Here is a 24,660-nt window from a genome sequence, read left to right on the forward strand (position 1 = left end):
GAGTTTGTAAGAAAGTCTTGGGGTTGATGACGGTATAGAAATATGCGGTCATTCCCCTTCAACCACATGTCAGCACCATTACCATAACAAACTGATCCAACAGATGAGAACAGAGCTTGGCCTTGGTGTGTTCAGCAGTTATGGAATACATGCTGTGTGTTGATGTCAGTGCAGACCCAAAGTCTATACTGAAGCCTGACTTATTTTTCCTGCAGGCTGGGGCATCATCCAGCGCCAACCTTTCCCACCTGGTGACGCGCCTGACCCCCGCACCCAGCCGTGTCCTACAGCTCTCGGGGACGCTACAGGGCAGGGGTGCAGTCAGTGAGGGTGGTCAGACATGCCCTCACTGTGGCCGCTCCTTCCTACGGCCTGTGGATTTAGGTCGTCACCTTCGCACTCACACTGGAGAGAAGCCTTTTGCGTGCCCCCACTGCTCCTTCCGTAGTGCCCAGAGTGGCAATGTTTACAGACATGTCAAGATGAAACATATGGAGTTAGCTGCCTCTGCCACACAGTGAGCACCATAGGTCTCGCAGTGAAACTTAAGGAACTTCCTGTTGCAGTTTTCTGCTGAGTTCTAAGCTACTCTTTCATTTACTTTGAACCGTTATCATCATAAGCTCCCCGTATACATTCACTGGCAAAGTGAGAAATCTGTTAGGATTACAAAATTGTTGCTGTGAATGAAATGTAAATCAGGTGGATGTTTGGAGAAAAATTCGTATGGCAGCTTAAGTTGCTGATTATGTTGATTTCTCTCTATTGTAGGTAAACCCAGGGAGTGGTGGTGGTAGTGGTGGTGAGGGAGGGAGTGGGGCCACGTTGGTCCCGTGCCATCACCAACAGCAACGTCATCAAGAACAACAGCATCAGCAGCAGCACCACCAACAGCAGCAGCAACAGCAGCAGCAGCAACAGCCTCAGGAACAGCAGCAAGTAGACCTTGCTGAATACCAGCAGTTCATTGATGGCAGAAAGCAGTATGCTTGCCAATTTTGTGGTAAATGGTTTACCACTCCCTCAAAGGTTGTCCGCCATGAAAGAACTCACACCGGCGAGAGGCCATATGAGTGTCCACATTGCCCCCTCTCATTCAACCAGCGAGAAATATTGAAGCGGCACCTCAGATGTGTACACAAGACTCCTACCTCCTGGTGATGATGTGATTATATTGATATTGACCATAATACTCACTTAGAGACTTCTGACTGTTGTGCCTGTGACACTGCTGGTACTGTAGATGTCATTAGCAGTTATCAAGAATACTACTGTTGCCAGTAAGAGCAACAGACTAAAGTGCCCAAACAAGACTACATACTTTAAGGTTTTATATTTCCTTAAGACCCTGAAAATATACACTATCTCAGGAAGGCAATAATTAGAAGCTCATTACACTGAGCTTCAGGTATTAGACATAAAGTTTCTCGTAGACTAGCATGATGCATGTATACCAAAGTAAAAAGAAAGAGCAAGACTGAAAGTTTTGGAAGGAAAAGACATCAGTTTTGCATTAATCACAAAAGGGAGATACATGTTGCCTTAGTTATCATAGTGTGACCCAAATGTGGGTGTCCTTCTCCAGGATTTATTACTGTATTTTGTTATGTATTGTTTGATGAGTTCTATATTATTTCTCTGCTGCTTGTAAAACATACTACTGTATATGAAACATACCTTTTCAGCTAAAGATATTGCTGATTTTTATGATATCCTCTGGGAATCAAATCTTATTATTTGAAAGTTTCTATGAGGCTTTCTAGCAAGTGATGACCATTACTCAGGGAAGCCAAGCCCAGGCATCCTTACCCCCTGCCAGTGTGATACTGACTGGTGAGGAAGAGGATGGTGGGTAAGGTTATTTTAGTGTATCATCCTTACCTCAAAATATTAATAATGGAGAAATGTTGAAATTTTCCAAGTTTAAATTAATTTACCAAGTTTTGTTTTCAATTATTGATGTCATTTGACAAGAATGGTGCAATGATCCAGTATAGGGATGTCAGCAATGTTTATTTTCTTATGTACCTTTGTTGTTTTGGGGATCCATAAAAGATGGCTGACTTAAATGTTGACTCTCTCTCTCAACCTATGTTGGACTCCAAATCTTTTGACTACTCGATATGCAAAATCCATCATGGAAGGATACAGTGGAATAGATTTCTGTGATGTACTTGGTGAGTAAAGTCACGTCTAGCAATGTGCTGTTTCTTTACTGGATAGCAAGAAGGAAAGGTGTAGGGCTGTGTGTGTGGTAAAGGTGAACATACAAGGATGACAATTGCTGTACAAGGGACACTACATATTCAGATTTGTCTTCTGCATCACCACTAACCACAAACCTTTCTTATGTATTCAGCATTTAACAAGAAATACAGAAAAGCTGTAAAGAGTATGCTGTGATGAAAGATGTTCAAGGAATTCCCAGCCTTTAATTTTTCAAGTAGTAAAAAAATAAATCCTGGTCACTGTAAACTTTATCAGGGCCAGAAAGTGGCAGTGATTTCTGGTTACTGTCTCTCCGTGACTGACACCACTGTTCCCTACAGGCCAGTGTCAGCGAGGCCAGCAGTGGTGGTGGTGGTGGAGGTATTGGAAGTGGTGGTGGTGGTCCACGCTGCGACTTCTGTGGGAAGGTCTTCCGATGGCCTTGCCTCCTGCAGCGCCACATTCGGATACACACAGGAGAGAGGCCCTACAGTTGTCCCCATTGTCCTTATGCTGCTGCTCAAAAGTTTGATGTGACGAAGCACATTCTTGCCCTGCACCTGGACCAGATCCGCCAGCCTCCTCCCTCGTAGGTTGCATTCTCTTCTGGTTGCCTTGCCAGTTGGTCTTGGATGTTGCTCAGTACTATGGCCTAAGACTAATGTGAAGCATGTAGTAATTTCTAACAGTAGAAAGACATGGTACTAATACACACCTTAAAGGAACTTATTAATTTGTTATAATATGAAATGTGGTGGTTTAGGAAAGACATTTGTTAGCAGCATTACATTTTACAGTGAGTTTATCTCACTCTGAATACTCCTTTGACTGTTATATGGTGCTTCAATGAGAGGAGATTTCCTGTATCTAGATAAGATATTGTTTTCATATAACTGTGGTGTTGACCATGTACATAAATATATAAAATGGATGAAACAATTATATATGAATTAAATTGATAATTTTCAAACAGTTAACATGTGAAATATGACGATTTATATATATATATATATATATATATATATATGTGAAGTAAAAGATAGAGATGAACAGGTCATGGGTGTGTATGTTTCTCTGTAGGAGGAAGTTGTAATGTTCTCAGAAGATTTTTCTTTCTCACAATAACAATGAAGTATGATAATTAAGTTTTAATTGCTTGTTTTGGGAATCAGTAACTTATTCATAACTGCTATGCTAGCTATGATCTGTGCTTTGGTGTAAAGTATTATGTCGTATATATGTTTGCAAGAAATGGCTTGTTATTGTTCAGTTCCACCATTTGTTGATACCACTGACATTACTTCCAAGTTTCTAGATGTTTTCTCACCCGTATTTATGGAAGCAGAAGAATGCCTCATGTGGCATAAAGAACTGACTTTGGCAATTGGTGGTGTCAGGTTGTTTTTTGAATGTTGGGTTACTGATGGTAGTCTCTCCTCTCACAGATCGCACTGAATGACTTGCTGTTGGCTGGTGGGCCACAACACCCTCAGGAAGCCCACCACAAACAGTCCAAGGAGGCCCAATGTTTTATCTGTGGCCACAAGTTCCGCTGGGAGTGGCTGCTGAAGCGCCACATGCGAACTCATACTGGTGAAAAGCCCTTCTCTTGTCCTTACTGCCCTTACCGTGCCAACCGCAAGGAGATGATACGCAGTCACATCCTGCATCGCCACCACCACAAGCTGGAGGCAGCACAGGGGCAGCTACCATAACCACTCAGATGGCATCCAACCCCTCATTTTAACACAGTCCAGGACAGTGCTTGATGCCATGCTGTAGGGATTGATGGAGGCTGCTGGCTCAAGTTGTTGGTTTTTAAAAGTTGAAAGAATTGGGATTGACGAAGTGACCAAATAAAGAAGCCTGAACAATTCTCAGTATCTTGCATAATTCTTTTGTAATTTTTTATATGATAAAGTGTGTATAATATTGCACAAAACTTTCTGTGACTCAGTAGGTATTAAGAAGAGATAATTATTACTGGGAATAAAAAGTGTCTGCTGTATCTAGCTTACTTTATTCATTAAAAAAATATATATAATATTGACTAGGTAAAAAGTATGCTAACTATTTGTTCTTTTCTGATAATGGTGTGTTTCCATTAAAGTGTTTGGAGCAAAATCTATTTCATTGCCTATTGCCTATAAGTTATAATTTATAATCTCCAGCTTAGTGAGACTATTGATAATTATGAGAAGGAGGAGGAGGAGGGTGCAGATTCTAGAAGTGAATCAACAGCAACAGATTAAAAATGGTATAACCTATGTCATTATTTGGTAAGTGTAAATTTTGCAATGAAAAAATGGAAAAAAACAATATTGATGAAAATAACAGTATATATCAAAACAATGGAAGGTATGGATATGTGTGTGTGTGTGTGTGTGTGTGGGGTGAAGCGACATGGTGGAGGACTTGTGGGTAATTTAGGATCCTTCCGGCAGATGAGTGCAGCTGGTGACTCAGCCAACAACAGTGGTAGCAAAGTATACCCTTGTGAGGTGTGCGGTCATGTATTTAAGTGGCCATACCTGCTGGCCCGCCACTACCGTACACACACTGGGGAGAAGCCATACCCATGCCCTCACTGCACCTACCGCACCACACGCAGGGAGTACATCAATCGACACGTGCTCTCCTACCATCCAGCATTGCCTTTGCCGGAGAATGATGTAGCGTGAGGTCAGTGTCTCCCTTGGGCTTGGATACTTGTGAAGGGGATGTTTGTAGGATATGGCAAAATGTTCTCTGCTTTGGCATACGCACACACCCATACACACACACACACATATATATACACACCCACACCTACACACACCAGGTTGCTGTGTGCACCCTTTTTCTGTTGTCCCTGGTGTCTTAAATTGCACATTTATTGACTGTAATCATGCATGTTCATGTGCATACATACTACCTTTACTATCTGCCATTGAACTTATACTAACATTATTTTTCACTCATCCTTTTGGCTCATATTGTTTACACAAGCTATTTTCACAGTTCTTTACATGATGCAAAGCCTGACAAGTTATGTAAGCATGAAATGCCCTTAACATGTTTTGAAACTCTGAGATATTGATCCAGTGTTAAGTGTATGTGAAAGACGGAGTAGCCCCAGATCACACCCCACAAGAAAATGTGCAAGGCAGTTCATGTCCCTTTACTTTTGAGCCATATTGTTTGTCATGGCTCAAGTGGAGTTTGGTCAACTTAAGCTGTTCAGCCACTACAAGGAAAACTTACAACAGGGAACATTTCAAGAATCAATTTTGGTTCCCAGTGAATGATGAATGGCATTGAGAGACTCTACCTTTATTGAGCTGCATTGCTACTAGCTCTATAAATGGAATCTTAGGAAGAAGCCAGACCATTCTACTATGTGTAGCTGGTGTGAGTTGTTCGAGGTGGATTTCTTCTCCACATTGTGAGATACTTATATTTTCCTGAAGATCATGAAATAGAAATAATTATAAAATAGTTGGAAATGTCTTGACTTGTTCCTTGCATTAGATACTTTAGCCTAATCATTGTATCCAAATCTCCAAATCTGGTTCACATAACTGGAAGATATGAATATTTGCTGCATATGGTGGGTTTTTATGCTATGTGCGTTTCCATTAAAGTTCATACAAATGCTATATCCATTGCATTTTACGTATTTAATGTACAAATTAGTATGAATCCACATCTTGGCACTTAATCCCTCACTTTCAGACCAATATATTTGTTAAGTGCTTCATTAAACCAGATTGACCTGTAGCTGCTGTCAAGGAAAGAAATATGTTGTCACTAACTCATAGGAAACTGAAGGACAAGTCACCACAAACATTTGATAACCAGAGAATTAGGAGCCAGTTAGGTACTGTCTTTTGTCTGATAGAGAATTTAATAAATTTACCTGAAGTTGTTATTGCACCAAGGCATTAATTTACATTAGAGGTTGGTTTTTAATTTCTATCCAGGGATATTTTTCAATACTGGGGATGTATGCATGTGCTGATGGGTAGTTTTGTTCAGCTGATGCCAAGTATAGATGAGAGGCCTTATCATCCAGAGGTATAAAGTGGTGTTGTGTTTGTTTTTTGGCATCATATGCAGAATGTTTTGGTTAGATAATAGTTTGTGATGGATTTGTTTTCCTGAAGAAGAGGAAGGATGGGCTTCTGTATCCTTGTATGTTAGCGGTCAGCCAAGATGCAGCACACTTCCTCCCCTCACTTGGTGTTGCTTCCCACAGACCCCGGTCCATCTGGCCTCCCCCCAAGCTGCTGCACCGGTTAAGCTCTCCCCCACCAGCAGTCTCCATCAGTGCCCCATCTGTGGGAAGAGATTCAACTTCCCTTCCCTTTTGGCTCGGCACATGAGGATCCACACAGGAGAAAGGCCCTTCCCCTGTCCTTACTGCAGCCACCGTGCCAACCAAAAGTCCAACCTTCAGATGCACATCAGGACAAACCATGGTGTAGTCACCAACTCTGGACCTGCTGCACCATGAAGACTGTGTTGACTCTCTGCTGGTTGGGATATTGTAGAATTTGATTTTCTTGGTTACCTGAGCACACATTCCATGTTCTCAAACTCAACACATGAAATTATTTTGCTTCTACATCAAGAAGTATGTGGAAATATGGACCTTTTTTTAATTTTTTATTTGTATTTTGTATACTGGTATTTTTTCTTGCAATATTTTGTTTGTAACTGTTCTGTTCTTGGAGTTTATTTTTTCATAAAGTTACTGGTATTTTAAGAGGATAAATTCTTATTTGGAGTTGTTTCTCCAAGGATAGATAATGCAAAAAAATAAAATAAATAAATAAATAAATAAAATAAAATAATATATATATATATATATATATATATATATATATATATATATATATATATATATATATATATATATATATATATATATATATATATATATATATATATATATATATATATATATATATATATATATATATATATATATATATATATATATATATATATATATATATATATATATATGCTTTGTGTATACAGTAATAAGTGAGATATCTCTATTGTGATCATTCCTTGATAAAATTACCATCAGAATCACCATGTCACATTTAAGGTTGTGAAGAGTAAACTGACTGAAATACTTTACTAAGTTTCTTCACCTTTGAAATTACTGATTACAAAACTTTATCCAATGCGTGCTGTTTTATTTTATGCTTAGAATATTGTAAAATGGAATGCTGCTTAACATCTATTGTATTGGAAGTGAAAATTATTGTGTAAAGATACATTAGTGTATGAATCAAGCTGAAGCAACAACTTTACACAAAAATGAGAAATAATGATCTAATCTTATTTAATTTCTTATTTATAAAATCATGTTATTTGCATTCTCTTTTGTTTTACTTTATGAAAAGTATATATATTTTTGTTCAAGAAGACATATAAACTATATAATTAATTATGGAGAATACATTGTCATGAATACCGTCATCTGCAGTGCCGAATTAGATGAAAGTTGAGCGCCTGTACACTAAATGCTCACAAACAACACAAGGAACCCAATCTAACACCACATAATTGTCTCCTCCAGGTGTGTGCAGCTCCTGTTCCTCTGCGGAAGGAACCTTCACTCATGTGTCACGTGTGTTGCAAAACATTTGGGTTTCCCTCCCACCTGAAGCGACATATGCGGATCCACACAGGGGAGAGGCCCTATGCCTGCCCTGCCTGCCCCCAGCGCTTCATTCAGAAAGTCCACCTCAAGCTCCACATGTGTTCCCACCATGGCATTAAGAGTGGAGGTCAAGGCTGAGGGAGGGGAGGGTGCTGTCAACTGGAGGAGACAAAAAGTAGGAAACAAAAATGGGGGTTCCTGATGATAAAAAAGGATTGAGGTGGTATGGAAGAGAAAGGGATGAGGAGGTACTGGTTAAAAGAAACTGAATTAAGAATTTTGGTGATAAGAAGAGCTGAAGACAATAGAGAAGAGTTTGAGGAAGGCATTGTGTTGTTGGCTTGAGGGGTGTGGGAGATAGTACAGGTAGTGGTGAGATGAGGTTAAAATGTGGGAGGATGTGGTGAGTGACTGGAGGGAGATATCAGGAAGCAGTGGATACTGCATCAAATCATAATCTCCATCATTCTTTCCACCACATTTGAATAACTCAAGAGATAAATTTTCTGACATGACATCAGTAGTGATTTTTTATAGGGAGAAGAAAAACATATTTATGTGATTGATGGGATGAAGGAAGGATTATGTATAGAGTGTTCACATGCACTGAATAGACTTTAGTTTTAGGATGCATTTCCTGACAATATTTTCCATTTAATATGAAGTGAAATTATTATTATTATTATTATTATTATTATTATCTAATTATCATATTTATTTATCTCCTTATTTATTTATCTCATTTCATACAAGTCAGGGAGACCAAACAAAGGTACAAAAACAGATAAAAAATATCCTGCTTACAGTGCTGCTCCCAATAATAGAAAACTGAGAAAGTGATCTGGTCAATTTAGTTTGTGGAGAAAAGAAAATTGCACTTGATAGATATTTCATTAATAAGATGTTTTGATGATTTTGAAGATACTGTTCTCTTATTGTGATTCTGTTTAAGCCTTTTCCTCTTCTATGATATAAATTATGCATACCTCAAGTGTGTGTGTGTGTGTGTGTGTGTGTGTGTGTGTGTGTGTGTGTGTGTGTGTGTGTGTGAATGGGTGGTTACAATGATATCCTAGACTTAGTGTGTCCAAACACAATTTGTGATCCATTACTCTTCACCAGTCCCTTTATGTCCGTGTACTGCTGCTCTTGCTGTCATTGAGTGATACTTTGTGCTAGTTCAGCCTTCCTGATGAAACTGTACAACTATTAACAAGAGCTTGGAGTCACCCTCTAATGAATGATTATGAAAAAAACAAAATAAAAGAAGAATAAGTTTTGTCTTGATCATTATTGCATTCTCAAGGAAAGATCTTATAGTGTGTAAAATATAAGACTTCACTAATAAGGAAAGACTTGTTGGGGAATGACATGTTGGTTAAATTTATGTAGGTTCAGAGTATTTTTTGCTTCTACCTTGTGTGGGAGGGAGTCTGAGGCACAGTGACATCATGTGAAATGTGAAGAAGCTCCCATCAACTAAGGTACAGTACCATGATTGCTAGATACTATGACAGTACAGTAAAATCCCTCTTATCCGGCATCAACGGGACCGCCGACATGCCGGATACTTGAATATTGCCAGATACTTGAATAGAAGTGAAATTATGTCTACAATCACCACCCTACACTCATGCATCTTACCATAACAAAGATCAGCTGATCGCCATGCCGCGCGCCGCCACCCGTGCTGCCATCTCACACTCACCAACACACAATTGTAGCATTGGGCCTGTAATTGTGACTCCTTCTGATCTATTTAAGCTGAACCACTCGTATAACACTTTGTCCATCATTTCACCATGATGATACTGCAGTGTGTGACGATTTTCCGCTGCCTTTGGGGTGTCGGTGGCTTTCATGTAATCCCGCAACTTTTTCGTTTGGGATTTAATGTCATAAATAGTTGATGAGCCCACACCATATTCCGCCATTAGTTGCTGTCTGCTTTCACCTCTCTCTGATCGTCGACAAATGTCTACCTTATGCTTAAGTGTAAGCACAACACGCTTCCTCTTTTCTACAACTTTAGGCATGGTGAAGGCGTCAGGTGATAAACAGTGCACACGCGGGACTGAGTCACTGAGTAAACACAGTGCAGTGGGCCGTGGGTGGCGCGAAGCAGTGCGCTCTGGTGGCGAGGGGACAAAGTATGCCTCGCGTGGGAATTTTAATCAATTTTATGAGTACACATTGATTTTTTATTGATTTTAAGGCTTGGGAAAAAATGTGCCGGATACTTGAAGCTGCTGGATACTCGAATGCCGGATGAGAGGGATTTTACTGTATTACTGATATGCTTTTGATGACATTCAAAAGCTGCTGTGGGAATAATTTTAGCTTACAAACATTATCAATTATAATTTGTTAATGAATGCATGATGTTTCCATGTAGATGCAAACAAACACATGGTGTCTGTCAGATTTTTCAGGAACAATTGACTTATAGTTATTAGAATTAATATTCTTGTGTATCCTGTCAACAGACCTAACATTTTCACGTCATTCCTTTGGCAGGCCGCCCACAACCAGGAGCCAATGTACCAGTGCCAGATTTGTGGCAAGAGTTTCCTGTACCCGTCCCACCTGGCAAGGCACACCAGGATCCACACAGGGGAGCGGCCCTACACCTGTCGCTTCTGCCACCAACGCTTTGTGCAGAAAGGTCACCTCAAAAACCACATCCGGGCCCATCACAATGAGGATGATGAGAGAGCTGTTGCTGCTGGTGATGGCCTTTCAAGGGACTCCAGTCAGTGTGATGGGGTAACAGTTCTGTTGGGATCAGAGCACACTGGATAAGTGTGTGATGCAACACAGAAAGTTTTCTTCAGGGACTTGAGTCTCTTATCTGAACCACACACTCTTTTGTACATATTACAAAAGACAAAGGTCCATCCTTCAGTAGCTACATTAATTATCTAGACTCCTCTCCCAGTATGATTTTTCATCCTTTTCTTCTGGACCTTCACAGACTTGTTCATACCTGTAAAACTTTCATACCGCGGATGAAAGAAGCCTCTCATGCTACATGATATATAAAATGCTGTAACTTGGGTAACTTAAAATTTCCGTGGAAATCCAGAAGAAAACCATGGAAAATCAGGCTCATCCTACATAATTATCAAAATTTTGATCCCTGATATTTTATTTTTGAGCTAGTACTGTGAGGAGGATAGCAAGATAATGTATGTCTGTGACCATGTAACACATGTCAGACATTTGATTAGGTTGTTATTACAGGGTTAGCTATTAACAGTAATGACACACACTACTGGCTGTTGCTATATTTTATAGTAATATTGTGGGCAGGGTTAGATTTCTATGATACAATATATGACTAAATGAGTCTCTCCCTCTCTCTCTCTCTCTCTCTCTCTCTGTGTAGGCAGCATGTTGGGCCAGTAGTTCTGTCCTTAGCCTGCCAGTCGTGTCTTTCTTCACTCACCACCTCACGTGAGGAACAACAGTAGGTCGTTACCTCGCACACTGAATGGAGGTGAAGAAACAGTGATTTAGACAACATGTTTAATAGGGTTATATTTTAAAAGAATAATGATTGGCCTTGTTTGGTACTTTGTGTGGGTCATATAAACACATGATTTCATAAATGTCTTTCCTTTTCACCTTTATTTTACTACACATTTGTTTTTAGTATTTGTTTTAGAACACAATGTCCTTTACAGGTTTATCATATGTATCATGAAAAATCTCAGTAACCTAATGGAATAGTGTGTGTGTATGTGTGTGTGCTCATTATATTTCTTTCAGAACACAATTTCCTTGACTGTTTTATCATAGTGTAATATGGCAAATCTTAATTATCTAATGGAAGTGTGTGTGTGTGTGTGTGTGTGTGTGTTCAGTAGTTTACGAATGAGCATATTCATTTCTTATAGTGTTTCAGATGTGTGTGTGTGTGTGTGTGTGTGTGTTGGGTGGGGAGGGAGGGGGCAGGACAAGTGTGACGCATGCGCTAACAGTTGCTTTGAAGTGTCTCGAGCTCTTTTCCGTTCCTCTGCCTAATGTATAACTCTTTCTTCTAAGCTCATGACATGAACAAGAACGAACCTTCATATTGCTGACTGATTACCTTAGATCCGTCCAGGTAAGTTTACTAAATGCCTGCCGAGTAAGATCTGCCATCAATTCCAGCGAATGAGACAAAACATATTCGTGAATGAAGGTAAGTGGTATCTTTGTTTCGAATCCCTTCACCTGAAACCGAATGAGTGAATGAACCCGAGACTTCAGGCTGGTGATGCAGTTTCTTCTAGTTTCCCTCTGTAGTGTAACATATATAATTGTGGTGAGTGTTCTTGAGAAGACTCGCGTGGACATGAACAAGATACGTTAAGCGCTGAACAGATAATATATGGACAGTTGGAGAAACAAAATGGCAACGTAGGGATGGGGAAAAAATGAAGTAGGCAGTGCGGACACAGTAAAGGAAGGCTAGAAAGATAAATGGATTCCTTGGTGATCCAGCGTCTGGCGGAGTGATGGCTGGCCGATGCTAACAGGCGACTCGAGTAAGTAGCTACTGTTCTGTTCTCCGTTTGTGTAAGGCGTCCTGCTCACCCACCAGGGTGTTTAAAAAGGGTGTGGAGACAGACTTGCGGGGTTGCAGGCAGTGGCCAGAGGGCGACTACCATATCGAGTTGTTGTATTTGTACAAAAGTTGTTACTAATCACATATCTTTCTCTCTCTCTCTCTCTCTCTCTCTCTCTCTCTCTCTGCAATTGATTTCACTGACTGAGTTGCCTGATTCAGACTGATTAAGTTTGAGTGGAACAGATTGACTATGAGTGTCCTTAAAGCTGTGGTACATCATTATTGTGACGGATCGTGGCGCTGACTGTGGGAACTGACTGCTTGACTGATTCACTCACTGGTTAGTTGCTTGACTGGATGACTTGGACTAAATTTTAACTCGGGATAAATTTTTAATTCGAGTGACAACCGACAGCTGGAAAAAATGGTTTCCTGACACTCTTCACATGAACCTTCCCTTCTCTGGTACGTCTACGTATCCCGAGGGAAATCCCGTGGGCGCTTCTGAGTCTGCATGAGTGTACAGCCGCGTCAACAGTGAAAGAGGAGAGGAGGAAAAAAAAAAAAAAAAAAAGAAAGTGGCTGTGCGTGGGTCTCCATTCACTGCGCGGGAAAGTGGAGAAAAGAAGTTGCGGTTTAGCTGAAAGGTAGAGAAAATTAGAGCAACGTGTTTTTAGAAATATGTCGTGCTGTAGTTTTATCGTTGATGAACAAGTGTATGACCTGAAGGCACGAGCGAGAAGGGATGTCCAGGAGAAAAGGGAGAGAAAGGAGGGTGAATAAATAGTGAACCGGTGTGTAGGTTGATGACACTGGCGGGAAGGATGTCCAGAGAGGAGGGAGAGGAAGGAGGATGAGTGAATGGAGGGACTTAGAGATGGATGCGTCTCCTGAACTTGACTAACTGTTCTAAAATGAATGCTCGTGTAAAAAAAAAAAAAAGCAACGCAGTGAGAGGAGAGTCAGGAGGAAATAGTATACTTAGGAGGAAATAGTATACTTAAGGTCATGTCTATGTGAGAGGGAGAAACTAAAGCTGCGTAGCCTTTTGCCTTCCTTCGATAAACCCGGCTCACCTTGGCCAGTGTTTGGCGTCGTGGTTATTAGCTCTCTCCAGCACGAGGCAGTAAACAGTCTGGTCTCAGTATAGATATGCATGCGGCTATGGATTCAAATATAGATTCCTGCATTATGAGTGAAGATGTAAACTGATTGACTGATTGGGTTTTGGCGCCGCAGCAAGATCACGAGGCGGCGAGGTGAAGGTATAGTCAAACGTAAAAAGAGATGTAACAATCGCAGGTATCCTCGACTTGCCTTGTTTTTTTTTTTTTTTTTTTTTGCTGGGTCGCTGCTTTTTTTTTACTCCTCTTATATGTTCTCAGGAAAAAAAAAAATTGTTATTTTTATTTTGTTTTCCTTCTTTCCGCATCCTGCATCCTGAAGCTTAAATAAACAGACCTTTCAGCAAAATTGCTCCATTTCCACTTCCCTTCTTTTAAACAAAATATTTTCAGGTATCCTACAGCTGATGAAAGAGATACGCGTTACTTGGTATATATTTATTCAGCATACATCTGTTTCACATCAGCAGACCGCCACATGATAATATACAACATACCACATTTTCATTCCAGCACAGCACTATTTCACAACCCAGTTAGATAGACAGGCTTGGAATTCACAGCATTATAATAACGTCAAGTGCAACATACGATAACCACCCGAACACAGCAGATATTTTGGGATGTAATACATTAGAGTGACAAAGCGGTTCTGGACACCGTGACGCCGCCCTCCTCCAGCGCTGCGTTATCGTTATATCGATCTTAAGGAAGAGAAAATGTGGAATTCTTTTGTGGCAGTTATTCTGTTATGCTGCCACCTGATCATGTCGCATTGTACTTGTTCATTGTCCTCTCATTGTGCAGCATCACTTCGTTCCAGGACGATCAGTGTTGAGCCTCTGCAAACACGCATCAGAGTTACGCAACACAAGTAATGTAACACCAGTGAAATTAGTTCTGATTGCACTTGACTGAGACTGCTAATGCTTCATCAGGCTCTCATTAGACCTCCTTCAGGTTATTACGTCTCTTTAGCTCTGAGGCGTGTATCCAGAATTTGTGACTGCTGAGTACTCTCCTAAGGATTCTTTTTTCAAGCCTTCAGATTGACTACTATGCACCCGTGTGCGTAGGAGGCCTTCGGGAAGATCCAGCACAAGTTTGGTAATTCGCGGACACACGAATTATTGCATTTCATCAAATTATAAGTTGCCGGAGTGTTGGGAACCTGGAGATGATTAATTGCCATTTCTCGGTTGGGAAGGAAACGAGTTAATCAGACTCGCGCCGCTGGGACCCATCATCCCTCATTATCACGAGATTAGCGAGAGCACCGAGTGGGGCTTCTCCATTATCTGCCTCTTGAGATGACCGACTCATCTCGCAGTGCAGGATTTTCGTTTCTCGGATACTTCTAAGCGCCAGCTATCAGTGGGAGGCGCGGCCGTTAAGGACGGCCTGGTAGATGGCGGCGAAGGGGCGCACCACCACCTGCCAGGGTTCAGGGGCCGCCACCTCGAAGTAGTCGCAGCCCCACGTGTTGGCCAGGTCGCGGATCTCTTCGTCGCTCACCTCCCGGGCGTGGACCAGGTCTGCCTTGTTGCCCACCAGCACCATGGGCCGCGGGGAGCCGGGGGTCAGCTCCAGGATCACGCGGCGCAGGTGGTTTAGGGAGGTGAAGGAATCGTGGGATGTGAGGGAAAACACCAGCATGAAGCCCTCGCCCCACGACACCTGCCGCTCCCTCCCGACCTCCACCACCTCCACCTGCAGCAGGGAAAGGCTCAGGTACATAGGTGAGGTTCAGGCATTATGTTAACAGATATCAGGCTATATTGCAGTGAAATCCGTGATATTGAGGAACGTGACTTGATGCTCGGAGCGGGACTTAGTGATTTTAGATGTAAGTGGGAACACATTGTATGATTACAGTAACGCTGATTAAACTATTGAGAGTAATGCTAATATAAATAACAAGGATAATAATGATAGTAAACGGCTGTATGGAAATAACCTTAGCTTATTAGTTTCGAGACAGTGACCATTTATTTCTGGGCAATAAATATGATGCTTTTTTTTAAATCTACACATTGAAGGGATTAACAACTCTAAACTGAATTACTCTAAATCTAACTTAACTTAATCTAACCCTCGGATAGAAACGCTAATGTTCTTTTATTATTATCCATAACAATGACAACAACAACAATAATAATGATAAGGATAACAAGAACAACAACAATATTATCAACTGTGCCTATTACTCACGTGGCCGGCGGTGTCCATGACCTGGAGCGGCAGGGTGTGGCCGGGCAGGGGGATCTGGTAGCTGTACACCGCCTCCAGCGTGGGGTCGTACTCCCCGATGAAGCGGCCCGTTAGCAGCCGCACGATGAGGGCTGAGGGGAGACACGGAGCGTCAGATTACACTGCGTGGTGTACGTATCACACGGAGCAGTGCCACTTTTGCTGCCTGTCAGTGCCCGTGTATTTTTCTTTATCTGCTGTAAATGATAATGTACAAGAAGACCAAACAACGTGAATGTGTACAGCAAGACGAGGTATGTGAAGCAGACCTGGGGCAGTGTGCGGGAAGGTAGGACAATGGCTTCCAGGGCTTTGTGTTCGAGTATAACAGTATTGGCGGTGCGCTGATTAAGGCTCTGTTCGGGCACAACGTGAAACAAATGGATCTCCAATAAACTAATATTCTAAATAACGGGATTTGTTGTCGAGTAAAAAAGCGCTTTGGAATCGACTAATTACTTCTTGAAAATGGAGCGCTGGTGTTGGAGGGACGGATGGAGGTGTAGTGTTAGTGGCTGGAGGGGAGAGGAGCGGCACAGATAAGACACGTGATAAGTTACCAGATTATTCTTCTCAGCTTAGATCCCTCGTCGGGGTAACTGTTTTTAATGAGCCTTCACGTTTTTCTGTCCTGTCTGTCCGTGTCTGTCTTTCGCTTATTCTTTTGTCTCTCATGATTAGGCATCAGATTATATAAAAGAAAATTATATAAAAAATACCCTGTTATCTTGATTATTGGAAACCTGTTGTGTGAGAGAAGAGGTGAATGAAGACTAATGTAGATAGACTTATTACGCACGAGTATTCACAACAATGGAAAAAACTAATCGACTGCGACAACAATAGGCATAGAGACTTGGAGCTAATGATGAGAGAAGTGTGTGTGTGCAGAAAGCTTGGTCGTTGATTAATTAGCTTCACAGGCAGCTCCCGGTGTTTGATTGGCTGTGAAGGAGGAAAATATGAGTCCGTTCCTGGAGTGTGTTTAATATTCCTTCCAGCGTTGTTGTTGTTGTTGTTGTTCATTACTAAACAGACGAGGCGTGTAACTGCTGCTGTTATTGTTGTCATCATCATCATCATCATCATCACCATCCGAATGTAAGTTACAATTCAATCCTCAGATCTATTATGAGGTGAATTGCTGGTAATGTTCATCGTGGAGAAGAGAAGGGCGAGGAGAAAAAGGATGAAAAAGAAATAGGGGAAAAGAGGAGGAAGAAAGATAGAAGGATGCTCAATAACATTCCACAATTACACGAGTGAGTGCTGCCCGCGTCCCTGTATATTCTTCGTGTATTCCTCTGCGTATTTGCTTTGTCCTCCTCATCATATTCCTGTTGCCTCTCTTCCTCCTGCATCTCATCACTTTTTCATATTCTCCTTCATTTTGGCTGGTTTCTCAGGGTATATAAAACAATTCACGTCCTTTATTTTATTATTCCCCTCCCTGTTTTTTTGTTAGTCTTCGTCGTCATCCTCCTCTTGCCTCTCTTCCTCCTTCATCTCATCACCATTTTCATATTCTCCATTCTTCAGCTGTTTCGTTAGGTTCTATAAAAAGAATTCACATCATTTACTAGCCTCGGTCTTTTCTTTGCCTTCATCATTATCTTGTTGTTATCTTCTTCCTCCTCCATCTTTTTTGCTCTTCATAACTTTCTTCATTTTACGTAGTTGTTTTCTTAGGTTGCATATAAATTTTACGTCCTTTACTTATATAGTTTTCCTTTCTTCGTTTTTTTCTTTGTCTTCGTTGTTATCTTCCTGTTGTTTTTCTTCTTTCTTCATCTCTTCACTATTTTTGTCTTAATTTTTGTAGCTTTCTTAGATTGTATAAGAAAATAACGCCCATTACTTATTTTCCTATCATCGTTTTTTTTTAAATTTTTTTCTTTATCATCTTTCTGTTGCCTTCTTTCTCCCTTCTGTATTTTTAACTATTTTCAGTTTTCTTAGATTCTATTGAAATTTCCTTTCATCGTTTTTTTTTTTTTTATCTTAGTCTTCTTCGTCATCTTCCTGTTACCTTCTTTCCTCTTACAGCTCCACGATTTTCATGATTTTCCTTTCAGTTGCTTTTATTCGCTTCCGTAAAAGATTCACATCCTTTAAATAATTTTCCTTTGCTCGTTTTTATCACTTTTTTTTTTTTTTGTCATCTTCATGCTGCTTTTCTTCTGTTTCTTCCATCTCCACCTTTTTTCCAACTCCTTAGCGGCTTTCTCAGGCTTGATATTAATTTCACGTTCTTTGCTCATACAATTTCCTCTTTTCGATTCTTTGCATCCTTTTTTCTCAATAACCGATCGCTCGTTCTCTACAGGTCGCAGGGAGGTGCATTACAACACTACCTTCACAATTGGAGCCACTGTGACCTGCATTTAGCACAGCATCAGCTCCTAGGACGCCCTCTCCCTCTACTTCAGCCAGTGACAAACAGTATAGGACAGTATTCTCAAACATGCTAGCGTCAAATTTTGTCTGCTTTCTGTTGGCTCTAGTTTATTTATTTATTCTATGTAAGAGGGGACTCTGGCCTAAGACAACAAAAAGACTATAAAAAGCCTCGCTGAAGGTGCCAGTTCTCAGAGTATAGTCGAAACAGTTATGTAAAATTTGAGGATAAGCATTTTAAAATAGAGTGGAAGTTATACAGATTCTCAAGTGCTTTTCATGTTTTTAGTGACATCTTTATAATTTTCCTGCACTGTCAGTAGGAAAAAAAAAAAACATATCGGAATCCGAGTAATAATTTCTGTGGCTTTTTAAAATGGTACCGATGAGAGAACAAAGTGCTTAACAATTCAGGGGATAGGAGGGCACTGTGGCAAGACTGATTGGCCAAAGACACGGAAAAAGGTTCTGTGGAGACCGAACGTCCGGTTATTGAAAAGCAAAGAAAAGAGAGGAAGGTGTGAGTAGAGGATATGAAGTTAATGTATACTATATTTAGCAAGCCACTATGAGAGAAGAAAGCAGTGTAGCAAGAGAACAGAGCGAAAATAAATGAAGAAAGAGAATCAGGAGACGGAAAGATGAAAGAAATAATATGAGCAGAGAAGCCTAAAAAGATGACGAAAAAGAGGAAGATGGAAAGGAGGAAGAGGTGGAGAAAAGAAATAAATGCAGCAGTATGAAGGGCAAGGAGACAAAGAAGATCACGACAAGTAAGACGGCGAAGAAGGAAACGAAGAAGAAAAGAAAAAAAAAACTGCAAAGAAAACAAAGATTAAGACAACGACGATGAAGAAGAAGAGGAAAAAAATAAAAAAATAATAATAAGAGTAGGAAGAAAAAAACACTGAGGTGACGAAGACTAAGAAGACGAATAACAATAAGAGGGCGACGACAATAGAAATGAGAATGGAGGAGATGAAGCAAAAAGAGAAAGAAAAAAAGAAAGAATGAAAACTCAACAATAGCAACAATACAAAAATCATACCACCACCACCACCATCACCACCACTACCACAACCACAACCACAACCACCACCAGGAGGAGGCGAGTCGGTTAGTAGCTCTGGCCTGACACTGTACGAGGATTGTACTGAGAGAGAGAGAGAGAGAGAGAGAGAGAGAGAGAGAGAGAGAAGAGAGAAGAGAGAGAGAGAGAGAGAGAGAGAGAGAGAGAGAGAGAGAGAGAGAGAGAGAGAGAGAGAGAGAGAGTGTTGACTGAAGATTGATTTTTATTCATTTACATTCATATTTTTTTTCGATATTACTGCAGTTTTGTACAATATACAGAAAGTATGTATGTTTGTATGTATCTCTGATTTAGATTTCATTGTCTGGAGTATTTTGAAGCATGAACCTCTGTATCATTCGTCAGAAATCAATAGTAACGTGCGTAACTAATTTCAAAGATGTAATCGAATTAGTCTAGAGGAAAGAAGGAAGTGGATATCTTGTTCAGTGGTGCCATTATTATTATTATTATTATTATTATTATTATTATTATTATTATTATTATTATTATTGTCATTGTTGTTATTTTACGTTTTTCATCTAAATCCTGTCTAAGTTTTGTGTGTTTTAGATTTTCCTTTTCCTGTTTTTCTTCTTTTTTTTTTCTTTTTCCATCTCTAACATTTTTGTCTTCTTCCATAATTATGCTTTGCTTCTTTTAGTTATTTTCTCGCTTTTTTCCTTTCTGTCTTATATTTATTAGCCCTTTTTCCACGATTTTTTTTGATCTGGTGCTTTTAATTTTTGTTTGCCCTGATAATGTTCTCTCTCTCTCTCTCTCTCTCTCTCTCTCTCTCTCTCTCTCTCTCTCTCTCTCTCTCTCTCTCTCTCTCTCTCTCTCTCTCGTGTCCACGCTCGAAGAGTTGAAGCAACAGGTAAACAACAGGTGGTTTAGTCCCGTACTGCTGCTGCTTTTGAGTGTACCACCTGTTAGAGAGAGAGAGAGAGAGAGAGAGAGAGAGAGAGAGAGAGAGAGAGAGAGAGAGAGAGAGAGAGAGAGAGAGAGAGAGAGAAACGGCCAACCAACCAAATGGCCAGCCAGAAACCCAGATAGTCAGAGCGACAGACAGGCAACTAGTCAGCCAGCGAGGCAACCAGATAACTGAACAGAAATCCAGCCAACTAGACAGACAGACAGACAGACACAAAGCCAACCAGACAGACAGATAGACAGCCAACCAGATAGGCAAACAGCCAGCCAGACAGACAGACATCTTACAACTAGACAGACAAATAGACAGCTAGAGAGAGAGAGAGAGCCGGCCAGCCAGACATACAGAGATAAGAAGCTAGACAGACAGAGAGAGGCTGTTAATGCCGGCCCTGAAGTGTTTTAGGTTGAAAACACAGGATAAATTTAATGTTCAGATTATGTAAAATATAATGGCACTTGCGATACCCTCCCGCGTCCCAACACGTCCTGACACAAGGCCTGGGGATATACGAGCGTTGTTTTCCCTCCTCTTGTTTTGTTTAGTTGGAATAGATTCTTGGTCGTGTTAACCGGGCCAACTCGTGTGGGTGTTTACTCTGATACACTGTTTCCCTCGCACCACACACACACACACACACACACACACAGTCTCTCTCTTTCTCTCTCTCTCTCTCTCTCTCTCTCTCTCTCTCTCTCTCTCTCTCTCTCTCTCTCTCTCTGCCCTTCTCTATGGAATGTAAATATTTGCAGGTTAATAGAACCCAGAGGTATAAAGCTGCCACGTAGACTTGCAGCACTGGGTTTTGTGTACTTACGTCTCCTGAACTGCTGACAGTCTCCTTACAACACCTGGCAATTTGTAGTTTCTAAGCAGATCAGAGGACTTAATAATGAGGAAAAACGCTAAACACGGTGGAAGTGAGTGGTGTGTCTGTTACTTGACTATTCACCATGACTGTTGCTGCACCTAACTAAATTTATCAGTAAGTCGTTTATACTAACTGGCCAACTTGCTATATTTACTAAACTGTCTTCCTTCTCATTCAATAAACACTGAGGTCTGTATTCTCAAACGTTTCAGCTCCTCATCTCAATTTCTTTTAACAAGCTGTGTAGTGAAGATTACTGGAGTTTTCTAAGAGGGTTTTCATGACTTGAGATTATTTAATAGGGCCTTTTTTTTTATATATATAATTTTTTGCTGCCCTTGGCCAATGTTCCTCTTGCACAAAAGTGATAGTGTTCTCGATGAGCCAATGGTGTACTTATGACCAATCGCGAAAGACACCAGGATACCAAAATTATTAGAACTACGCATTTGGAGAAAAATCACGACGTAATAGAAACAATATCACTTTAGGTACATAAAAAAACAAAAAAAAAAAAAAAACACTTAACGGGCATTCTAATAATAAAAAAAAAAAAACAGTATTACTTAACGCACTCTCCCATAAGGGCGGCTCTCCTCGTCAGCTCAGAGTGGAAGGGAAAAAAGTTAGTAATCCGATACTAATAAACCTCACTGCCTGTACCACACACTGAAGGCTGCTGAGGACGGTCGAAAGTAATTTACCGTCGGGAGTAAACTAATATCAGTCTTACTTTTCCCACAGGAGGAGGAGGAGGAGGAGGAGGAGGAGAGACTCTACGTAATTCTTCAAGTGTGTTATGATCGATAGCTTAGAGGTTAAGAGGTCAGAGGTTATTAAGTTGAAAGTTACGAGCGTGTTATATTTGTTATGCCTTGACGTTAGCGGCTGTTGCTATTGTTGTCTTTGTTGTTTGTTGTTGTTGTTGTTGTTGTTGTTGTTGTTGGTGTTATCTTTTCGTGCTTTTTTTCTCTTTTTTTGTAATATGTGTGTTTACTTTGCCTGTTATAATTCTGCGTTATATTTTGTAATTTTTTATGGCTTTTCTTTGTCGTCCTTTTTTTTTTTTTATAGCCTACTGCTGCTGCAACTGCTGCTACTGTTGTTGTTGCTGCTGCTGCTGGTACTACTACAACTATAACAACAACAACAACAACAACAACAACAACAACAAGAACAACAACTACCACTACTACTAGTGCTACTAATGTCATCAGGAATACATGGCCAATACAGGCATGCCATCATTAGAGTATATCACTGACTTATTGATGAACAAGGGAGGGACTGAGGGGGAGAGAGAGAGAGAGAGAGAGAGAGAGAGAGAGAGAGAGAGAGAGAGAGAGAGAGAGAGAGGGGGGGGGAAGAAAAGATACAGGAGCAGGAAAAGGAGGGAAGAAAAGTAGGAAAGCAGGTCAACGGATAATTAACCTTCACCGGAAAAATCTCCCTCTCCCTCTCTCTTTCTCTCTTTTTCTCTTTCACTGGAGAAAGTTAATTTTTCGTATTTTCTTTGTTGTTCTTGTCTCGTATCACTTCTCCTCATGGTAATATCCACTTTTTTTTTTTCTATGTAAGAATGATTCTGACCAATGGCAATAAAAATACAAAACAAAAAGAGAAAAAAAGAAAAAGCCCACTGAAGAACGCCAGTCCCAAATGAGAATTGTGAAAAAAGAGCATCCAAAATTACGAGAAGTATCTTAATTTCAGTCGTATTATTATTATAGTTGTTTTCAGTAGCAGGGGAGGTTATTGATACTTGACGGACAGTATGACCATCAAGGATTGTAATCTCGGGAGAGGGTTGCTGACCAGAACGGAGGGAACGAAGGAGTGGAGAAAACAGTGTGGGAAGAAAAGAGGGGATTGATAACAAAAAAAGGACGAAGATGGCAGACTGGGAGAAGAGAGAATGGGAGAAATGGAAGCTGAGAAAAATGGAAAAGAGAAAACAGGATGAGAATAAAAGTAGTTTAATAGACAACCAAAAGGAAAGATGAAGCTCGAAGACTGGGAGAAGAGAGATTGGGAGATATAGAAGCTGAGAAAAAGAGAGAGAGAAAGAAAAAAAGGTAGAAAAGAAGACATACTAGGATCGAAGACTGGGCCAAGAGGAAATGGGAAAAAATGGAAGACGAAGAAAGTTGGAACCAAAAAGATAAAGATGAAGGTATAAATAGGACTGTAGTCTCAAGTAAGGGGAAATCGAAGACGGCTGAAGTTTAAAAAATAAGAGAGAGACGATAAACAAAAGCAGGGAGAATATGAAAGGCAGCCAGGATGTAGAACAAGACAAGGAAGTTACTGAGTGAAAGACAACATGATAAGGCAAACAAAAATATGTAGAAAGAAGCAGAAATATCTAAAAATAAAAGCATATGTGAAATGCTAAAGGAAATAAAATGATATAAAAGGAAGATGGAAAGAAAAAAAATGTAAAAAAAGAAAGATACGAAACAAGAGAATGTTTGTTAAATAAAAATAAGAAATATGCACTGGAAAAATCGCAAAAAAATGAAAAAAATGGAAAGCGGAAGAAAGAAAGGAATAAAGAAGAGAAGAAAACATGAAAAAGAAAATTTGAAGAAAATGCAAGAAACAAACAAACCTATAGATAGAAAAGAAACAAACAGACAGAAAAAAAAGTTTGAGAGATGTGGAACAAGACTTGAGTAAGACTGGGAGTAATTAAGCGAAAGACAAATGTGGACAGATACTCGCCAGGCCCGGGCTTAGTTTGTCATGCTAATGATATCGTGAGCGCTGCGGAGGAATCAGCAGATTGGGAACCAAATTAGCTCCTGATCTAATGTAACTTTATAAATTTAAAAAATGAGAAATACCCGCATGTTTTAATACTTTTTTTTTTATTTCATTTGTTTTATTTTTTTTCAGTGGAGTACTTTGAAGAAAATTTAGTCATGCTGTTCTGCACGGTAACAATCAACAGTATATTTTTTAGTAACAGATTATTAGCGTTTCTGTAGTAAGGCTTCCTTAGCCATTTCCGAGTAAAGAATCTCTAGTATTTTTCGAGTAACAGATCATTAGTATTTTCCTAGTAAAAAAAAAAGTAACTATCATTTTTCCAGTAACTCACCACATGTATTTTCTACGCAACGTATCACACACTAGTACTATTTATTTATTTTGTCTATTTATATTTATTTTTAGCAACGCATCACTAGTATTTTTTCAAGTAACACATTATCAGTATACGCCAACATTTCGCAAAGCAGCACCCCCTTCAACACGCACACACACACACACACACACACACACTTCGGACGCACAAAAACTTCCATCACTACCTCTTTATGTTCATGATTATTGCTTCTTATTGCTCCTCTGAGTCTCCTCTCTTCGTTAGGCGCTGCAAAAAGTCTCGCTCCGTGCAGCAGTAACTCCTGAGATGCAGCTCATTACTCCCCGTTTCTGATTTTTAGACATTCCTAACTCTTTAAATCACTCACGGTCATGATTTCTTATTCTCTCTCTCTCTCTCTCTCTCTCTCTCTCTCTCTCTCTCTCTCTCTCTCTCTCTCTCTCTCTCTCTCTCTCATTAGCGCTCCTCCTCGTCTTCCTCCTCC

General features: G+C 40.2%; 2 protein-coding genes and 1 long non-coding RNA gene across 9 annotated transcripts in view; 2 read left to right on the forward strand and 1 right to left on the reverse strand.

Moving 5' to 3' along the window:
• The window catches only part of LOC135103450 (longitudinals lacking protein, isoforms A/B/D/L-like), a 52,140-nt gene extending 40,662 nt beyond the window's left edge, over positions 1 to 11,478 (forward strand). For 2 of the 6 annotated variants that reach the window (XM_064009740.1, XM_064009741.1), the window contains exon 5: positions 10,385 to 11,478. In XM_064009740.1, the coding sequence (XP_063865810.1) occupies positions 10,385 to 10,669 (285 nt within the window). In that variant the 3' untranslated portion in view covers positions 10,670 to 11,478. Of the gene's footprint in view, positions 1 to 215; positions 518 to 771; positions 2,070 to 2,549; positions 2,798 to 3,653; positions 4,333 to 10,384 lie in introns of those variants that run through there. The other 4 variants (XM_064009743.1, XM_064009732.1, XM_064009742.1 and 1 more) reach the window with 4 other exon arrangements.
• Positions 11,479 to 12,098: 620 nt separating this feature from the next.
• LOC135103455 (uncharacterized) lies at positions 12,099 to 18,708 on the forward strand. The gene is made up of 3 exons (XR_010270050.1): positions 12,099 to 12,399; positions 16,921 to 17,058; positions 18,123 to 18,708. It is a non-coding gene; the product is annotated as an uncharacterized LOC135103455 (long non-coding RNA).
• Positions 13,974 to 24,660, reverse strand: part of LOC135103454 (uncharacterized) — a 59,071-nt gene continuing 48,384 nt past the window's right edge. For both annotated transcript variants that reach the window (XM_064009762.1, XM_064009763.1), the window contains exons 3-4: positions 15,758 to 15,888; positions 13,974 to 15,256 (exon numbers count right to left, since the gene is read on the reverse strand). In XM_064009762.1, coding sequence (XP_063865832.1) covers positions 14,918 to 15,256; positions 15,758 to 15,888 — 470 coding nt within the window. In that variant the 3' untranslated portion in view covers positions 13,974 to 14,917. The remainder of the gene's footprint in view (positions 15,257 to 15,757; positions 15,889 to 24,660) is intronic.

Source organism: Scylla paramamosain, chromosome 9 (assembly GCF_035594125.1).
Source record: "Scylla paramamosain isolate STU-SP2022 chromosome 9, ASM3559412v1, whole genome shotgun sequence".
Lineage (NCBI taxonomy): Eukaryota > Metazoa > Arthropoda > Malacostraca > Decapoda > Portunidae > Scylla > Scylla paramamosain.